Raw genomic sequence first — 19081 nt, forward strand, 5'->3', positions numbered from 1 at the left:
CAGCTTACCCTTACCCCTCCCCGTATCCTCAAGTCCATTTTCTAGTAGGTCTGCGTCTTTATTCCCATCTTGCCCCTAGGTTCTTCATGACGATTTTCTGTTTGTTTGTTTTAGATTCCATATATATGTGTTAGCATACAGTATTTGTCTTTCTCTTTCTGACTTACTTCACTGTGTATGACAGACTCTAGGTCCATCCACCTCATTACAAATAGCTCAATTTCATTTCTTTTAATGGCTGAGTAATATTCCATTGTATATATGTGCCACATCTCCTTTATCCATTCATCTGTCGATGGACACTTAGGTTGTTACCATCTCCTGGCTATTGTAAGTAGAGCTGCAATGAACATTTTGGTACATGACTCTTTTTGAATTATGGTTTTCTCAGGGTATATGCCCCGTAGTGGGATTGCTGGGTCATATGGTAGTTCTATTTGTAGTTTTTTAAGGAACCTCCATACTGTTCTCCATAATGGCTATACCAATTCACATTCCCACCAGCAGTGCAAGAGTGTTCCCTTTTCTCCACACCCTCTCCAGCATTTATTGTTTCTAGATTTTTTGATGATGGCCATTCTGACTGGTGTGAGATGATATCTCATTGTAGTTTTGATTTGTATTTCTCTAATGATTAATGATGTTGAGCATTCTTTCATGTGTTTGTTGGCAGGCTGTATATCTTCTTTGGAGAAATGTCTATTTAGGTCTTCTGCCCATTTTTGGATTGGGTTGTTTGTTTTTTTGTTATTGAGCTGCATGAGCTTCTTGTAAATTTTGGAGATTAATCCTTTATCAGTTGCTTCATTTGCAAATATTTTCTCCCATTCTGAGGGTTGTCTTTTGGTCTTGTTTGTGGTTTCCTTTGCTGTGCAAAAGCTTTGAAGTTTCATTAGGTCCCATTTGTTTATTTTTATTTCCATTTCTCTAGGAGGTGGGTCAAAAAGGATCTTGCTGTGATTTATGTCATAGAGTGTTCTGCCTATGTTTTCCTCTAAGAGTTTGATAGATTCTGACCTTACATTTAGGTCTTTAATCCATTTTGAGCTTATTTTTGTGTATGGTGTTAGGGAGTGATCTAATCTCATACTTTTACAGGTACCTGTCCAGTTTTCCCAGCACCACTTATTGAAGAGGCTGTCCTTTCTCCACTGTACATTCCTGCCTCCTTTATCACAGATAAGGTGACCATATGTGTGTCGGTTTATCTCTGGGCTTTCTATCCTGTTCCATTGATCTATATTTCTGTTTTTGTGCCAGTACCATAGTGTCTTGATTACTGTAGCTTTGTAGTATAGTCTGAAGTCAGGGAGCCTGATTCCTCCAGCTCTGTTTTTCATTCTCAAGATTGCTTTGGCTATTCAGTATCTTTTGTGTTTCCATACAAATTACAATTCTTAATTCTCTCCAGCCCTGCTCATTTCATGAACTCCAGACTTGCATATATAATCTATTAGTTACCTCCCCCTCAATGTCAAAACATAGAATTTTCTGTCTTCCCCTAATCCCAACCTAAACCTATTCTTTCCTTCACTTTTGTCTCAGTATCATTTTTTGAGAACGGTCTGAAAACTGGGAGTCACCCTTGCTTCCTCTCTTTTACTCACTACTGTAGTCTCAGCCCATTGGCAAAATTTATCCTAATGCTAACCACTTAATCAGTACCACCATTCCTACTCCTCTAATCAAATACACCGCTGCCTCTTACTTCAGCTACTGTAGTTGCCTCTTAACTAGTTTCCTGGCAGCCAGTCTCACGCCCCTTATGTTTTGTCCCACAACATCCAGAATTATCAAAACCCTCCAATGGTTTTCTAACCTTAAAATAAAATCTGAATTCTTTATTATGGCTTTTAAGGCCCCATGCAAGCTAAACTGTGCCTACTTCTCCAAATTCATCTCCTACAACTTACGATTGTTTTCAAAATTGAATATGCATAAACTCTTGATGCCAAACACCATTCCTTCTACCCCACCCCACCCCCTTTAATTGATTCTCACACAGATCTTCTTGGGACCGCACTATTGAGAAACAATGTTTTAGTAAATCTAGATAATGAAAGGACAGGAATGTATTCCCACACTGAAGAAGCGTTTATGAAGTTCATGCTTTCCTCTCTGTGAGTGTAAAGTTTGAAGAAGTGCTGCCGGTGAAACTGAAATTTTCCACCCACCCATTCATTACCAGCAAATAGCATATCCCTCTATTCCATGGAAATATCATTTGTCTTTATTTCCAATTTCTTCAACACCCAGTAGTGGACCCTTAGTGTACTTTAGATACCAGGCAGATAGGTGGTTAAGTTGGGATTTTGGTCATGAAATTACAGAATTTGACTTAGACATTCTTACTGGATGATGGACCTCAACCAGAACTAAGACTTTATTTAGAAAAGAAGTTGACTTCTCAAATCAACCTAAATGCTGGTATGAGCAGTGAAATTCTTTCATGTTTGTTATCCAGTTGCATTTAAGATTAGAGTATATTTGACATCTTTACATCCAGTGACTATGAGTTTTGATTGCATATGGTTATTTTGGTTTGATTATGTCTCTTTCAACTTTGCAAATGAACTGTCATCTTAGTTGCCATTTTTAAAAATACTGCTCACCCTACTCAGTTCTGTGGTCAAACAATGGATGGGGATTGGTGATATTTTATCTAAATTTTCCAGGAAGTAAATTTGTTTTCTGATTTCAAATTAATAACTTCTGCACTGCACAATGAGTTGTGAAACAATTTATAATAATTCATTTTAAAGGTTGAAGGTTAGGATAAAATAAAATGAAACAAAATAGTACATTAAGTAACATCTCCAACTCTTAACAATTGCCTCTTCATTTTACCTCTGTTTATTTTAGTAAATGTTGATTTTATACAGTACTCTCTTCTGAGTTGAAAGGTGTATATACCTTCTGTGGGGTAAGCAAAAGGTCAAATAATATTTCCCTTGTCCAAAGTATATTGAATTATGGTTTATTCAGCTATTAAAATGATTACTGACTTGGGCAAATTACTATGCCTTTCCGGATTTCAGAGTCCTTTAATAAATTAAAAGTTATTTTAGATAAAGAGTCAGTAAAATATATTCAGCTGGCTGTGTCCTACTTGTTCTTCTGTAGGCCATGAGCTAAGAATGGTTTTTATATTTTTGAAAGGTTGTTTTAAAAAAGAATATGCAACATAATTCTTTACTGGTCTGCAAAACCTAAGATATTTACCTTCTGACCTTTTAATATTAAAATATTTAAAATATCAAAGGATTATAATACTACGAAACGCGGTAAACTTATCTTAACGTTAATAATTAGAATGTCTTAAAGTTAACTTATTGCAGCTTAAGAACATAAGCAGTTAATGAAGTTGTATATCAATGATCTTTTTATATGTGAAAAAGCAAATTTGAAAAGATGTAAATTCCTCTTGCCAAATTTTGTTTTAGAAATAAGTAACATGTAAAATAGTACCTTTGGATTTGAAATACCTGAAAAGTTTCTTAATTTATGCAAGTATTAAATGAAAGACTGACATATATTATGTTTTTTCATTTACTAAAATCACTGTATTTTTGTATTTTCTTTCCCTCCATTTAGATAGAAGCAGATTCGGGATATCCTGGAGGTAAAGCAAGAATTATTCATAAGGAATCTGATATAATTACTGCCTTTGCTGTTAATAAAGTAAGTACATAGACATTTTTCTTTTCTTTGATTAAGTATTCATAGTTGGAGAATGTCTCCTGTTCTGTCAGTTTATTCAGTAGCAGTGTTTCCCTTTCCCAGAGCTACTTTCTACTCCTTAAATTGCAATGTGAATACATTTTTTATTTTATAAAATGATTATATTGTTTGATAATTTATTTGATCTTGGATATATAGCAGATAAAATGTTTTATTACTACACAGAGAGAGGTCTCAAGTATTTATATATGCAGTTGCCTTTAGAATTTATTTATTTTATTTTATTTTTATTTTTTGGCATGTGGGATCTTAGTTCCCCGACCAGGGATCGAACCCATGCCCCTTGCAGTGGAAGCACAGAATATTAACCACTGGACCGTCAGGGAAGTCCCCCTGCCTTTAGAATTTATACAACACATGCAGCTAATCCAAAGAAAATGTTTCCTGTTTTCTTTATATGAATATGTTGAATGTGATTCTTCGTATAGATCAAAATTAAGCTTATATGTGACTCACAGAAATTCTCCCTCTTTGACTTTCAGCTATAATAGCTGCCCAACTAGAGTGTTTTCTTTGTATTCCTTAGCTTTCTTACTCAATATCCTCCTTAGAGGTGTCTATAAGCTACTTACAGAAGAGGTAGCCTTCGGTACAGTGGTCCAAGGTTGAAATTTATCTTAGTCATTTTCCCCTCCTATCTTCCCTAATTGCCTTACTGCAAAATGTATAGGGACTTCTAGTTGATTCTTCATCTTCCTATGCTATGTCTGTCTTTTTTTTTGCCCTCACCGTGCGGCTTGTGGGATCTTAGTTCCCTGACCAGGGATTGAACCCACACCCTCAGCAGTGAAAGCGCAGAGTCTTACCCACTGGACCACTGGGGAATTCCCTATGCCTGTCTTTTCTTTGATTTCACCGAGATAGATCCTTTGTCATTCTGTCCTCATCTTTACCTGTGTTCTTCATCTCATATTCCTCATAGACTCTCCCTAACAGTGACTAGTTCTGTTCATAGCAGGCAAGTTTGGGATTCGCCCCTTAGCCAGGCAGTTCTCATGATGTAGTATCTATATAATATGATATATACATATTACACAATACAAATATAAAATTATTATTTACACTCAACAAGTCACTTCCTTCCCCTGAAGAAAATAAGGTTTTAATATTTTGTCCTATAAAACAGACTAGCTTTTTTCTCTTACTTGGATATATTATATAAGTAAATAGTAATGAACAATCATATACAAAGTCTCCTGTTGACTCTGTAAGAGTGTACTTGTTTAATTTTTATTTCTTCAAATATATTGTTTTTACATCTTTGTTAAATTTGTAGCTAAGAAATATCCTTTGCTTTAAATTGCAGTAATTTAAAATGCTGATGAGATTGAACTTTTCCCCATTTGTTTAGTTGTGAATTATCTGTGTCAAGAATGATCTGAGATTTTCCCCTGCATTCAATGGAACAAGTTAACTTTCACAGTTTAATGGATACTGTTAGAAGACACAAGACCAGAGACAAAGGACAGTTTATTACTAATAGCAAAAACTAGAATGTTAGCATTTTTGCTCTGGTTCCCTGAGGTACAGTTCCCACAAAGGGACAGCAAGAAGGCCAATGATACCCAAATCTTTTCTAATGTACATTAAGCTTATCTGCCTTTTGATCTGGAGGGAGAGACTATAGCTATATAGACATCCTGGCAATAATACCGTGAAACAAAGGCAGTCATTGGCTAACTCACAAGACATACAAAAGTGGAGAGTCCCATGGAGAATTACCTTCCAACAGTCTAGTTAATATCCTTTTCCCACATATCTCTGGGGTCTCAGTTTTTTCTTATTAGTTTGTATTTAGCATTTTACATAATGGAAATACTAATCCTGTTTTCTTTTTGCTGTCAATATCTTTTCATTTTCTGTTTTAGAGATACATGTTTTAAATTTGTAGATGTTTAAAATTTTCTATCATTTAGTCTGACCAACTTTTCATTTATGATTTTTTCTGACATACTTCCCTCACTCTTCTTCACCTCTTCTTTGTGACCCTTTCCCAAATTCTGTTTGTCTTGCCTAAGATTGAAAGGCTTTAGGTGAAAGTGATACCATCTTATTTGAATAATTCACCATTATTTCTTTAGTTTGGAGTTCCTTATCTCCCTTACCTTTCCTTACCTCCCAGGGCCCCTATATTGTTCAACATCTCACTCCACATTTCTGAACTGTGCAAAACCTTAAGGAGATTGTACCATTCTAGTAGACTAGAGAGACAGTGCTGGGAGAAGAAATGAAGTGGCATGTGCATTTCCATTTATAGCTGACTTTCTGTTGAATGCTCTGGAATTCTTAGAATATAAACATATCTCCAAGCTCAAGCTGATGATTATTTCACTCAAAGTTATTTATTAAAATTAATTTAAAATATTTGTGAAAATACTATTTATTCTATACCTTAAAGTTATCATTTCTAGAGGCTGTTTTGTAGTCTCCATTTTCAAAAGTAGCGCATATACATGTTACGCATTTTTATTTAAAAAGTACTGTATGATTTATTTTTCAGGCGAATAGAAACTGCATAGCAATTGCTTCAAGCCATGATGTTCAAGAACTAGATGTTTCTGGAATTCTGGCTACACAGATCTATACTTGGGTAGATGATGATATAGAAATGGAAACCAAAGGGTACCCTTATACTTTGTTTTTATTTGGTGACATTGCAGTACGAATAATGAAATCCACAGAACTATACCTTTCAAATGATTTTTTAAAGGAATAGTCCTAGATTGTAAGCAAAGTGGAAATTGATACGCTAAAGAGTAAAGAAGGGGTGGCTGGAGCTTTAAAGAAGGGAATCGAGGGTTAGAAGAGAATAGGTGAAGGGATCTGAAATTGTTCACGTACGAAATTATTGTCTGTAAGTTGAGAGTTCAGAGCTGAAGAAAATTAATTTTAAAGGGAAATACAAAGTCATATGTTAGAGCTTTCAGGTATAACAGAAGAAATGAAGAACTGATGGGTTGCTTTCATTCTGGCTGATATTCCTTTGTAGGTCAGAAGATTTCTTGGTTATACATGCTCGTGATGATTTAACAGCTGTGCAGGGTACAACCCCATACACACATAGCAATCCTGGTACTCCAATTAACATGCCATGGCTTGGTAGTACACAGACTGGCAGAGGAGCATCAGTGGTATGTAAAGTTAAACATATTTGTGTATAAATGTCCTGTTTTTCTCTCTAACTTAATAGATAAAAGATGATGTAAATTTTTTTTTTTTTTTTTGTGGTATGGGGGCCTCTCACTGTTGTGGCCTCTCCCGTTGCGGAGCACAGGCTCTGGATGCGCAGGCTCAGTGGCCATGGCTAACGGGCCTAGCCACTCCGCGGCATGTGGGATCTTCCCGGACCGGGGCACGAACCTGTGTCCCCTGCATTGGCAGGCGGACTCAACCACTGCGCCACCAGGGAAGCCCTAAATATATTTTTTTAATTCTTAATTTTTTTAATAAGTCATACTTGTTGGAAATTATAAATTTTGATTCTAAGAATAATATGTTTTCATTTGAAAAGGGTAACAAAAATTATTTTAAATAAATAATTGAAAATACAAAGAGCTATATTTTAAGTAATAATTATTTGGAACCAAATTAGGCCTCAGCAAACTATGGCCTATGGGTCAAATCCTGCCTACTACCTGTTGTATCGACAACATGCTAAGAATGGTGTTTGCATTTTTCAGCTGTTGAAAAAAAATCAAAAGAAGAATGGTATTCTGTGACACATGAAAATTATATGAAATTCAGATTTTATTGTCTATAAATAAAGTTTTATTGGAACATAGCCACACTCATTTTTTTTAATATTTTGTTTATGGATGCTTTCACATTACAGTGGTAGGATTGAGTATCTGAGCAGAGACTATATGCCCATAGAGTCCAAAACATTTATTATCTAATTCTTTATGAAAAAGGTTTGCCAACCCCTAGTCTAGATAATATTTTTAAATGGTTATCAACTAATAACTGTTAGTTGATGCTGAGACAAATAAATTTTTCTTTTTTTGAACAAATAAAAATGATATAAATTTTTTTTAATTTAAGCAAAATATAATATGCAGATGAACTGAAACAGAATTTTTCTGTAGTAATGGAGGATCTTCTTGAGCCCTGATTACCTAAGCTGTGATCCATGTTTATACCCACATGAGATTCCTTTGTTGACACTTAGGGTATAGGAATTCATACACAGAACCAAAGAAACTCAGCACCAGCAGTTCTTTCCATGGCTTTCTAGGTGGTAGGTGGTTTTTGTAAGGGTAATTATTTAAATAAAGGCTCAGTCATCTTTAATAATACCTGATAATATTTTATACTTAATGCAGTTCCTTTATCACTCATATAACCTTATTATTGTTTGAGATATCTGTTGTAGCTGTTGTAATTACTCCTACTTACCATTCTTTAGATGAAGCTTGAGATCCAGAAAGGTCAAGGAATTTAACTCAGGTCACTATCTCAAATTTGTGGTAGAGCTTGTGTTAAAGCCCTCCATTCCCCTTCACTCATTGATTTCAGGTAGGAGTGTTTTAAGTATTAAGAATTTGAAAAGCAATCTAGTGATTATTCAAAAGAAAAGAGTTGGTCATTAATAGTTAAATTTTTTCCAATGGACAGATACATTAAAATTCATTTGTAAAACCTACTGATATTATTATCTTTTAAAGAACTTAAAGAGAATATACAAAATATACAAAAAGAAATAATAAGCACTTTTTCCAACTCCATTTTCAGAGAATATGATACAATTCTTCCTGTAACAGCTTTCTTTCTGGTCTCTCTGCTTCTATACTGCTCCCTCTGTTTTATACACAGCAGGCAGAGTTGCTTTTTTCTAAAAGATCATTCAGGTTATCACTCCAGTGCTTAAGACTTGAAGATTTCCCAGTACAGCTTTAAATCAAGTCCTTAACATGGCCTCTAAGGCCCTATGTGATTTAAACTCTGCCAGCCTCTGCAGCAGCATCTCCCTTGTTTCCACACCTGATTCTCTTTGCTCTGGTCACACTGGCCTTCTTTCTGTCACTTGAGCACATCAAGCTCAGAGCCTTTACCTTGTTTTCTGCTTGAAATACTCTTCTTCTGTTTACCATTCAGATCTCAACTCAAATTCCCAGAGATTTCCCTTGCTTCCTTAGCAAAGGTATCTGCTGCTCCCTACACTACTGCCAGTCACACTGTTATCTCATTTGATCATCATATTATCCCATTTTATCATCTCATCAGTTTGGAAATTATCTATTCATTATTTGGTTGTCTTTTTTTATACCCTCTGCAATGCAAGCTCTTTGAGAGATTATGTTATGCCTGCCTTATATATTGATGATCTCTAAGTAGAATAGATCTCTAAGTAGAACATTTAGTAGGTGCTCAGAAAATATTTGTTTATTCTCCAGAGTATTATAATATGGAAATTTACCATTGTTATTCCTCTTAGGACTGAATTTTCTTCCTATTTAAATGTTAGAAGGACATCTTTTTTAGTTGGGGTCATTGTGGTTTGTAAACATAAGTATTGGGATTATCCCACTCCATCCTCAGGAAAAAGACACCAATATAATAAGGTGGTTCCTTTTTATATGGATCTTCTAAAATAATTAATGATTTCTTTCCCTTATAATATTCTACATATGCTTTCAGAAACTTATTTAACTTTCTTTTATTTTTTTACTCATGATTTTCCTTTGATGCTCTTACCAGAAAAAAAATGATAATTAAAAGAAAGAACAGGAATCTTTAGACTTTTTCTAAATTAAGAGGGGGCAAGGGATTTAAACATGAAGTTTACTAAACAGAAGTAACATTCAGAAGGTTGTTTTTTGTGTGTAGAGAATTTGATCAAAATTTTCTTAATCCTATTATTTTATTAAATTATGAATGCTAATGAATACTAGTTATGACCAATTTCTGCTGTTTTGGAGTATAACTGCAGCCATATATATCTTTCAGTGTTTCTATCCCTCACTGATTCTGCTGGCCTAGTTCCTTCCCTCCCTCCCAAATCCCCACTTCACTTACAGCTTTAGGCTAATTGAACAATTTAAAATCCAAAAGAACAGTAACAACAAAATATACATGAACTGGTGCTACAAACTTAGGATAACCTATAGTTAGAGTTATAAGTAGGAAATAGTCTATAAATTAAAATTATCCCTTTAATTTCACATATTTAGTTTACTCTTATTTGACAGGCTATGTAAATCATTCAAAGCATAATTTTAAAATGGGTAAATAAATAGTTCCAAACTATCAGTTAAAAATTTATACAGTTTTCTGTTTACCTCTTTTTTTTTTTTTCACATGCTTCTGCCTGTCTTTTTAACCTTATACTATTCAGGATTGTTCCAATAAATTTAATGGGATAAGAAAAGAATTGGCAAGAAAGGAGGTAAGACTAAATTCTTGAGGTGAATTTGTTCTTAGATACTAGGTAATGATGCAGAAAATGTATGTACACTTAAATGTTAGAGAGCTGAGCTATTAAATTTCATTTCTGTTACCATGTTTAGTATTTTTAGCACCCATTACAATAGTTATGGAATCATGTAAAAATAAATAAATGTTATTTGAATCTCCTGTCACAATTTAAATTTTTAATACTACTTTTTATTGTAACTGTAAAAGAATGATTTTTCTTTGTTAACAGATGATTAAGAAAGCCATTAATAATGTCAGAAGAATGACTTCTCATCCATCTCTTCCTTACTGTAAGTTGATAATAATTAGCCATTATTTTAAGGAATTTAAAGGAAACTTTTAGTTTCAATTGAAAGATAGTCAACACTTTATTTTTTTTTGTAGGGAATGTTTGCTAGCAAGTAAAATCACTTCAAAATTGGGTAAAAATAGAAAAAGTGATTTTCCTGAATTAATAGAGAAGGCTAAATTAACATGTAAATTTTTAGCATTTTGACTGAATATTTCTGTTATCACATTTTATTTTTGAACATTTTGCACATTGTTAAATTGTAGTTGATAATTATTGTTTTAATAATTGGATCACTCCCTTTTTTATTACATAGAACAGAACCGTATCTGGGTCACTTGTAGCCTCCTCATAATCAGTTTGTATTTTATTAACATTTTGTCAGTTTGTCTTTTATCAGATACACTAATAGTAAGTATAGGAAGTGGTTATTACTACATTCTTACATTCTAAGGCAGGATATATTTATTTTTAGTTAATCTTCCTAGGAATCTCAAAAGTTTTTCTTCCTTTAACAAAGATTTAACGGGGAATTTATTGGAAGTATTGAAGCAGAGAAAAAATAATAGAGACAACTTTAACTGGTGGGTTGGAATCAGTATTCATATTGGCATGTGTGTATTCCAGGTTTTTTTTAATATAATTTTTAAGTAGTGCCCTTCATCAAATTGTCCTACTACACAGTAACAAAAATAGTGAAAATAGTGCATGTTAATTAAAAGGTACTCATGTCCTTCCAATTTAATAACCTATAAAAAAATCGTACCACCTTTTTTATGAGAGATGTTTTGATAAAATAGGAGTGGCAAAACGAGTGTTCTTTTCTCCTAATTATAATAAGTCTGTAAGCATCTATTATCAAAGTTATATACCAATGTCTAATAAAATAGGAGTGGCAAAACGAGTGTTCTTTTCTCCTAATTATAATAAGTCTGTAAGCATCTATTATCAAAGTTATATACCAATGTCTAATAAAGGGGTTGAAGAGAACCATATATTTAAGATGAAGAGGGTAACTTCTGTTACTTATGCTAGAGGTATAAAATAATATTGAAAATTAGCCTGTTTCCACTACATCAAATTTATTCAACACTAGAAGTATATGTTTTCTATCCACAAGTCTAGTGTAAAGTAAGAACTAAAAACAATCATGAAGCATATAGAGGAAGGGGTCAAAGGTGTTTTATTTACAAAGCTTAAATAATATTAATCCTGCAGCAAGAAAATTTGGCATTGTTTAAAATCTATTCTTACTCTATACAATAGGGTTTAGAAGTTTCCTGAAATATTGAAGGGATTTCATTATTTCTCAGTCCCAAAGCATGTATCATGACAGGTGACTAGTTTATAAATAGGCTCTACGTCAAGCCCATAAATTTAAATAAAATAATCCCTAGCTTCAAAGGCAATTAATGGACTTATTTTCAGAGTTATTATGTAATATCATGTAACTTCTGTCTTGCAGTAAGTACTTTCTCTGTTCAGAGAAGAACTACTGTAACTGGCAGATAAGAGACTTGAAAAATTAAATGCTAATTAATCACTGAAATTTTTTTACAGTATATTTTTTCATGTCATGAACAAGTCTCACAGATAGTAATTTAGTTCAACAATAGGCTCCTTTCATGTACTGGAAATGTTTTGAAACAAGTTTTTAAAAAATTTTACTCTGAATTACAGATACCTCAAAATAGTTCCTTCCTTCCTTTGGAATAGATTTTTAAAAAATCTTAGTCATTGTAAACCAAAACTTTTGGACTTCTACTCCAGGGAAGTTTTTTAGAAGTTAATCTAATAGGTTGAACTGAAATAGAAATGTAAGTCTTAAAAGGAAAGCCTCATTTCAAAAACAAAAAATGAATATATTAAGATTTTTAAGGTTGCATTTAACTCTTTCGTTACATGTATATGATGTAACAGACTTTACTTACTAATAAGGAATATTTGCTCAGACAACCTGGTTATAGGAACGTTTGTGGGTTTTTTTGTTTGTTTGTTTTTGTTTTTTAAAGAATTAATTTTTGGCCACATTGGGTCTTCGTTGCTGCGCATGGGCTTTCTCTAGTTGTGACGAGCGGGGGCTACTCTTCGTTGCGATGCACGGGCTTCTCATTGCAGTGGCTTCTCTTGTTGCAGAGCACAGGCTCTAGGCACGCGGGCTTCAGTAGTTGTGTTGCACGGGCTCAGTAGTTGTGGCACGCGGTCTCTAGAGTACAGGCTCAGTAGTTGTGGTGCATGGGCTTAGTTGCTCTGCGGCATGTGGGATCTTCCCAGACCAGGGATCGAACCCGTGTCCCCTGCATTGGCAGGCAGATTCTTATCCACTGTGCCACCAGTGAAGTCATGGAACCTTCGTTTTTTTAAGTTTTAGTTTATAAGGTTTTAAGAGTGTTTCATTTTACATGTGAGCTACTAATAATTAGGGATTTTTTTCAAATAAATAAAACCATAAATAATAGAAAAATTTGAGTGGTTTTTAAATGCATCTAGTCCAATTTATTTTTTTTGATTAAGCTGGGCAAGACTATAGAGGAGAGGGAGGGTAGAATTAACATCCCTAGTCTCAAGAAATTCTACCCACCCTTCCATCCCAGCCCAGTGTTAAAACATGTCAAAACAGTTGAAGCTCCTTTTTTTTAAATACTTGGATATGAATGAGGGAAAATTGACTAATGTATGACCAGCAATGCGCTAGATACTTTACTTTTACATACATTAATATAATTTCTCACTACCTCTGTACCACATTAATACTGATAACTATTCTTAATGTAGATTTGGCCCTATATGTTAGGCATATTTCTGAATGATTTATATGAATTATCTCATTTACTTCTCAGGACTGTCCAGTGACTTATATATCATTAATGATATATATCACTATTATAGTGGCTTATATACCTTTTACTAGAAGGAAATAGGCTCAGGGAGATTAAGTAAGTTTCCTAGTAACACACAATTAGTAAATGGTAAAGTAAAAAATTTAATAATTACTTAGTTTGTTCATATTCCTTAATGAAACAGATAACATATATTTGAGATATCAGATCAGACAATAACTATTAGAAATGATTTTTTTAGCATGACTTTCAAGACCTTGTACAATCTTTTTTTCAGAGAAAAATGCATAAATTTAAACATCAGTAGTATGACTGATAAGAATTGGCTGTTAAAAATCCCAAGATTTTATACTGCTGAACTGAATGAATAAGCATTTTCGGAACTCTAATGGAAAACTGATGAATTCATAAAAGTGCTAACAAAAGATCAAGATGAAAAAAAAATTAATTACATGGGACTGAGTGAACTGATGAGGATGATTATAATTTTTGTGACTTTCTGTTTCAATAAAAAAAAAACCCACAAGGACTCAGAATCAAAAAATATACAAATCAATTTTCAGAATCAAAAAATATACAAATCAATATACAAAGTAAAGGAGCTGTTACTGTGGAGGATTACTGGACTGGATGTCAATATTATATGACATAGTATGAGTGTGTTTCGTGTTTGGTAATTGCAGTCATTGTTGCTTTTGTTGTGGTCATCCATTTACAATGCTTGGTGTCAGTTTATTTATCTCTTGTAAAAATAAAATACAGTGTGTGTGTGTGAAAAAAAAAACCCAAGTGTTTTTTTTTAAATACAGTTGACTTATTAAAGTGTTGTGTTCGTCTCAGGTGTACAACATACTGATTCAGTATTTTTATACATTACAAAATGATCACCATGATAAGTCTAGTTACCATCTGTCACCATACAAAGTTAAGTAACTCCAAGAATTTGATTCTTTATCATAAACGTTATCTACTAAAGGCTGTTAAAACGTAACTGAGATAATTTCAAAAGGAAATAAAGTTTATAGAGGTCTGATTTAATTGCTTCTGTTGTTTTGTGTGAGGATATGTTCTGTCAGTTGAAAGAACACCATGTAATCATCTGTTTTTAAGATTGAGAGTATTCAAGTGAAATTTCATACAAAGGTAAATTCATGTGAATTGACTATGATTCATTTCTTAGGTATTTCTTCCGTAAAGATTTTCACATTGGATTAAAAGATAAATTTGCCAAAGATTCCTGAAATAAATTTGCAGTTTTTTCCCTCTTATAATGCAGATCTGACAGGAGCTCAAGATGGAAGTGTGAGAATGTTCGAATGGGGCCATTCTCAACAAATAACCTGTTTCCGATCTGGTGGCAATTCAAGAGTTACAAGAATGAGATTTAACTATCAAGGAAATAAGGTAGTATATAAAAATGTAAATAGGGAAAATGGTTTGATTTCATTAAGGGTTTATGAATATTACTCATTTGGGTTTCTGAAGAGAACAGCTCAATGAGCTAATGGTGAAGTATTAATCCATCTTATATGAATTCTTTTTAAAGAAATTCCTCTCAAAACTTAAATTCACTTGGTTCTTCCTGGAAAGACATTATATACATTTCCATTAAAATTCTCTTATATGATGCTTAAGGACCAAATGATTATAGGACCATCTTATATTACACATTTTTTATTAAATACATCTGCTTACTTTACCCTCTGGGACCTACTCAAAGTATGGTCAAGTACCAAGTAGTAAGTAACATCTGGGAGTTGATTAGAAATGCAGGTTATTGACTCTAGTCCAGACCTATCAAATCACCATCTGCATTTTAGCCAGATACTCTTGTGATTTGTATACAACATTAAAGTTTTGAGAAGCACTCCTCTAGAACAGGGTGTTAGAACAGGGTGTTAACAAACTACGGCCTAGCCACCTGTTTTGTAAATAAAGTTATATTGGAACACAGCTAACCCATTCATTATTTGTTTTCTATGATTGTTTTCCCAGTACTGCAACAGAGTTCAGGAGAACAAAGACTGTAGCTGGCAAGCCTAAAATATTTACTATATGGGCCTTTTAATAAAAGTTTGCCAACCTGGCTCTTACCAGCTTCACTTCCCGTAATCCTCCTTTCCTCAAACTGCCTCTCTCTGCTCCTCCTATCTTACTAGCACTTTAAACAACTACTGAAGGGGAAATCAGCCTGCTCTTTGTCTTCAGGGCCATGCTTCACTAAAAACATTCACACAGGCCCTAGCTGATGGTTCATCTTGCCTTTCGTTTTCCCTCAACCTCCAAACCTTCCACCCTCCTTACGTGTTACTTGTGTCATGGTGTGCTGCAACCTTTTTGCCTGCCACATTTATCAGATGGCTCTTATCATTTCACAGAAGTCAGTGATAATTTTTCATGTAGTTATGAAACAAAATTGAGAGCTTATAATTTCTTAATACCAATTAGCAACATTCTTTGCTCCTTAATGGGAAATTAAGGGGATTTAATCTAAAAGCCTTTAGAATTCTACTGTACTTTCAGCTGTATAACCTATCCATACCACTTATGTGCTCATATTTTTCCACTTTGTTTTGTCAATGTTACATTGTTCCTAACTAATCTCTGTACTTCGACCCTGTCTCTCTAATGCATTCTTCATGTTGTCAACAAAGTTATATAACAAATAGCGTAGGGAATTCCCTGGTGGTTCAGTGGTTAGGATTCACGTGCTTTCAGTGCCGAGGGCGCGGGTTTGATCCCTGGTCCGGGAACTAAGATTCCACAAGCTGTGCGGTGTAGCCATAAAAGAAAAAAGAACAAATAACATAATTATATAACTACCCTATAGGTGAGATCATATTGTCCTTTTCAAGAACCTGCAGCCTCCTCATTTTATCCAAAAGCCCATATTCTTTAGTGTGGCATTCAAGTCCTTCTACACTCGGAGTTATTTTATAGATTTTTACACTCACTACAACCTTCTATATAGGCTATTTTAAGTCACAACAAACTTCCTTATTGTCTTCCCAAGTCTCTTTGACAGGCAGTCAGCTTACTGTTGATTCACCTTAGCCATGATGGTGCCCAAGAGCACGACACCTAAGTGTGCTATCTCCCTTAGTAGGGAAGCCTACTGGAGTAATTGGAACAGATAACTCATACTACAGTGTATCACAGTAATGCTGATCATTTTGTCAAAAGTCATTGGACATTGCAGAAAAACCAAGAGGATAAAAGGGAGCATTTAGCAGAAAAAAATGACCTGTGAGGAATAATTCCTTGGATTTAGGAAGATCCTACATTGTAAAACAAGAATGGGATTTTATGAACCAAAGGCAGTAGAACAGTAAAGAATTTTTAGAAGTTAAAAACATATGATTCCCCAAAATTAGGAGTAGAGGAACTACTGATTACAAGGGCTGAATAGCAGAATTGAAGTATTTGAAAATCAAGTTTGTGACTGGGAGGTACAAATTTGGAATTTATTCCATGGTGAAAATAACCCAAGAAGTAAATTGAGACTAGACCCAGGAAAATTTATAAAAGAAATTTAAAAGATGTATCAGAAGAAGAAAAAAGGTGATGGAAGAGAAACATTATATTAAAAGGAATAATAAAATAAAAACTTCCCCGAAGCAAAACATGGAATTTTAGAAAAAGAAGCACCTACCAAGTACTAAGCAGAAGTATTGAGAAACAGCACGTGCCTAGACACAGCCTGATTATTTGATTTTTGTTTTTTTTAACTGAAGGATAAAGAGAGCTTCTAGAAAGGAGTAGGGGTAAAAATGATTGCTTACAACCTCTCCACCCCCCTATCTAAAATTAATGGCATTGGCCTCCTCAAAAATAGAGGTTACAAGTAGACAATAGAACAGTATTCACAGAATTCTGATGGATAAGGAATGGGGTTGATGTCTATCCAAACTGTCATTTATATTTGGTGGCAAAATAAACACATTTTTAAGTATGCAGAGAATTAGCACATTCCATATACCCTTTCTGAAGAACGTACCTAAACCTACTCTAGAAAACATAGGATAAACCACAGAAAGGATAAACATCAGAAAAATATCTGTAACAAAAATAGTAAACAATGGATTAATATTCCTACTATTAGTCCTATCAGTCAGTTTTGTAAGAAGACAATGAAAAAGAAGACAAAGAATGAACAATTTACCAAAAAAACAAAACCCTATGCATGGCCAATAACCCTCACTAATAACTGAAGAAATGCACATTAAAAGACTTTATTTCTGATAATCAACAAATATTATAATTTTGTAGTACGCACTATTGACTAATGTGTAAGAAAAATGGGTGTGTAAATTGATATTACCACTTAGGATTTAATTTTGGCTTCACCTACCAATTTTAAATGATGCCCTTTGACAGAGCTTTTTCTTTTCTAGATGTCTGTCCTATATAAATACTCAGAGGTGTATATGCAAGAATGTTCAAAACAGTACTTTTTATTATAGGAAAAATTGGAAATTCTATAACGAAAAGCTTTAAAAAGTTACAGTGCAACTATATAGTGTAATACTGCACAGCACAAGAATGAGGTAGATTTATAGATACCAATGTGAAAAAATGGCTATAATAAGTAAAAAATGTAACTGTAGAACTGTATATTATCATCATAATTTTTAAAAAACCTTGTATCCTTGTATGTATGAATGTTTGAATATTCATAGAACAAATCTGAAAGGGAACACTATCAAATTGTTAATAGTTGTTATATCTGTAGATGGGAGAGGGCAGGAGTCCGAATTAGACATTTGTTTTATTTTAAGATCTGTATCATATACTCCCTTACTGGATTATTTTGTCATCTTTCCAGTCAAAATGCTCTTGAGTTTCCATAGTGGAATTCTTTTACTGTGATAAACTTTGTTTCATTTTCTGCTGTTGTTTACGTGTTTTTCTTATTGTATATCTCTGGAAGTCCTTACTTTGTCTTTTTTAAGATGAACAGTTTTTTTATCTTATATATGCTAAAACTTTGTCACATGGCTTAATGTGTAAATCCAGTATTCTATTTTTGGAGTATTTACAGAGAATATACAGACTGTGCTGTCGGTTAGTATAATAAATTGAGTGTCTGATGTTAGTTTCCTTTATATCCACCCTGGAATTTTTTAAAGCAATAGCTAAATGTTTTTCTGGACTAGATCCATGTGTAGGTGAAGTGAAAAGTCAAGCAACTTATCAGTCAAATGTTTAAGAGTTAAAGTATGAGATTCACAGTGAGGGTAAGGGTAAATAATGTGCTTTTTTATTTGTATTAAATACTTTTAATTTTTTTTTTCTCTAAGTTTGGAATAGTTGATGCTGATGGATATTTAAGTTTGTATCAAACAAACTGGAAATGTTGTCCAGTTACTGGAAGTATGCCTAAGCCATACCTGGTAAGCCAAGAATTCCTACCTTTAAAATTTTTTGAATTTTTATTTTAAAGAAACCAAGAATATATACTTGCAAGAAATATCAAAGCCAAAATACAAAATCTGTCTAGTCTTGTGTATTCAATCACTTTACTATAAGTTTCTGTCCTTGTATTGTGTTGAAAATTACACTGTGAGGTATAAAAATCCTTAGTCTCTGGTAACTTGGAGAATAAACCTGTATGAAAGTACCTGTTTCTGATGGCAAGGGGAGATTAGATATGTGGTTACTCAGAGGCAGGGGTGGAGAGGGGAAATTGGATGGAAGCAGTCAGAAGGTACAAACTTCCAGGTAAAAGGTAAGTAAGTACTGGGTATGTAATGTACAACATGATTAACATAATTAACACGGCTACATGTTATATATG

The 19081-nt window shown here is 33.7% G+C and overlaps 1 protein-coding gene across 3 annotated transcripts in view; it reads left to right on the plus strand.

Annotated features, from left to right (window-relative positions):
- Window positions 1-19081, plus strand: part of DMXL1 (Dmx like 1) — a 131371-nt gene that overhangs the window by 99603 nt on the left and 12687 nt on the right. For 2 of the 3 annotated variants that reach the window (XM_030869811.2, XM_030869812.3), the window contains 6 exons: window positions 3595-3681; window positions 6242-6363; window positions 6731-6872; window positions 10385-10445; window positions 14561-14688; window positions 18585-18677. In XM_030869811.2, the coding sequence (XP_030725671.1) occupies window positions 3595-3681; window positions 6242-6363; window positions 6731-6872; window positions 10385-10445; window positions 14561-14688; window positions 18585-18677 (633 nt within the window). Of the gene's footprint in view, window positions 1-3594; window positions 3682-6241; window positions 6364-6730; window positions 6873-10075; window positions 10127-10384; window positions 10446-14560; window positions 14689-18584; window positions 18678-19081 lie in introns of all 3 variants that reach the window. The other variant, XM_060296141.2, reaches the window with a different exon arrangement.

The sequence above is a fragment of the Globicephala melas genome, chromosome 3 (assembly GCF_963455315.2).
Source record: "Globicephala melas chromosome 3, mGloMel1.2, whole genome shotgun sequence".
Lineage (NCBI taxonomy): Eukaryota > Metazoa > Chordata > Mammalia > Artiodactyla > Delphinidae > Globicephala > Globicephala melas.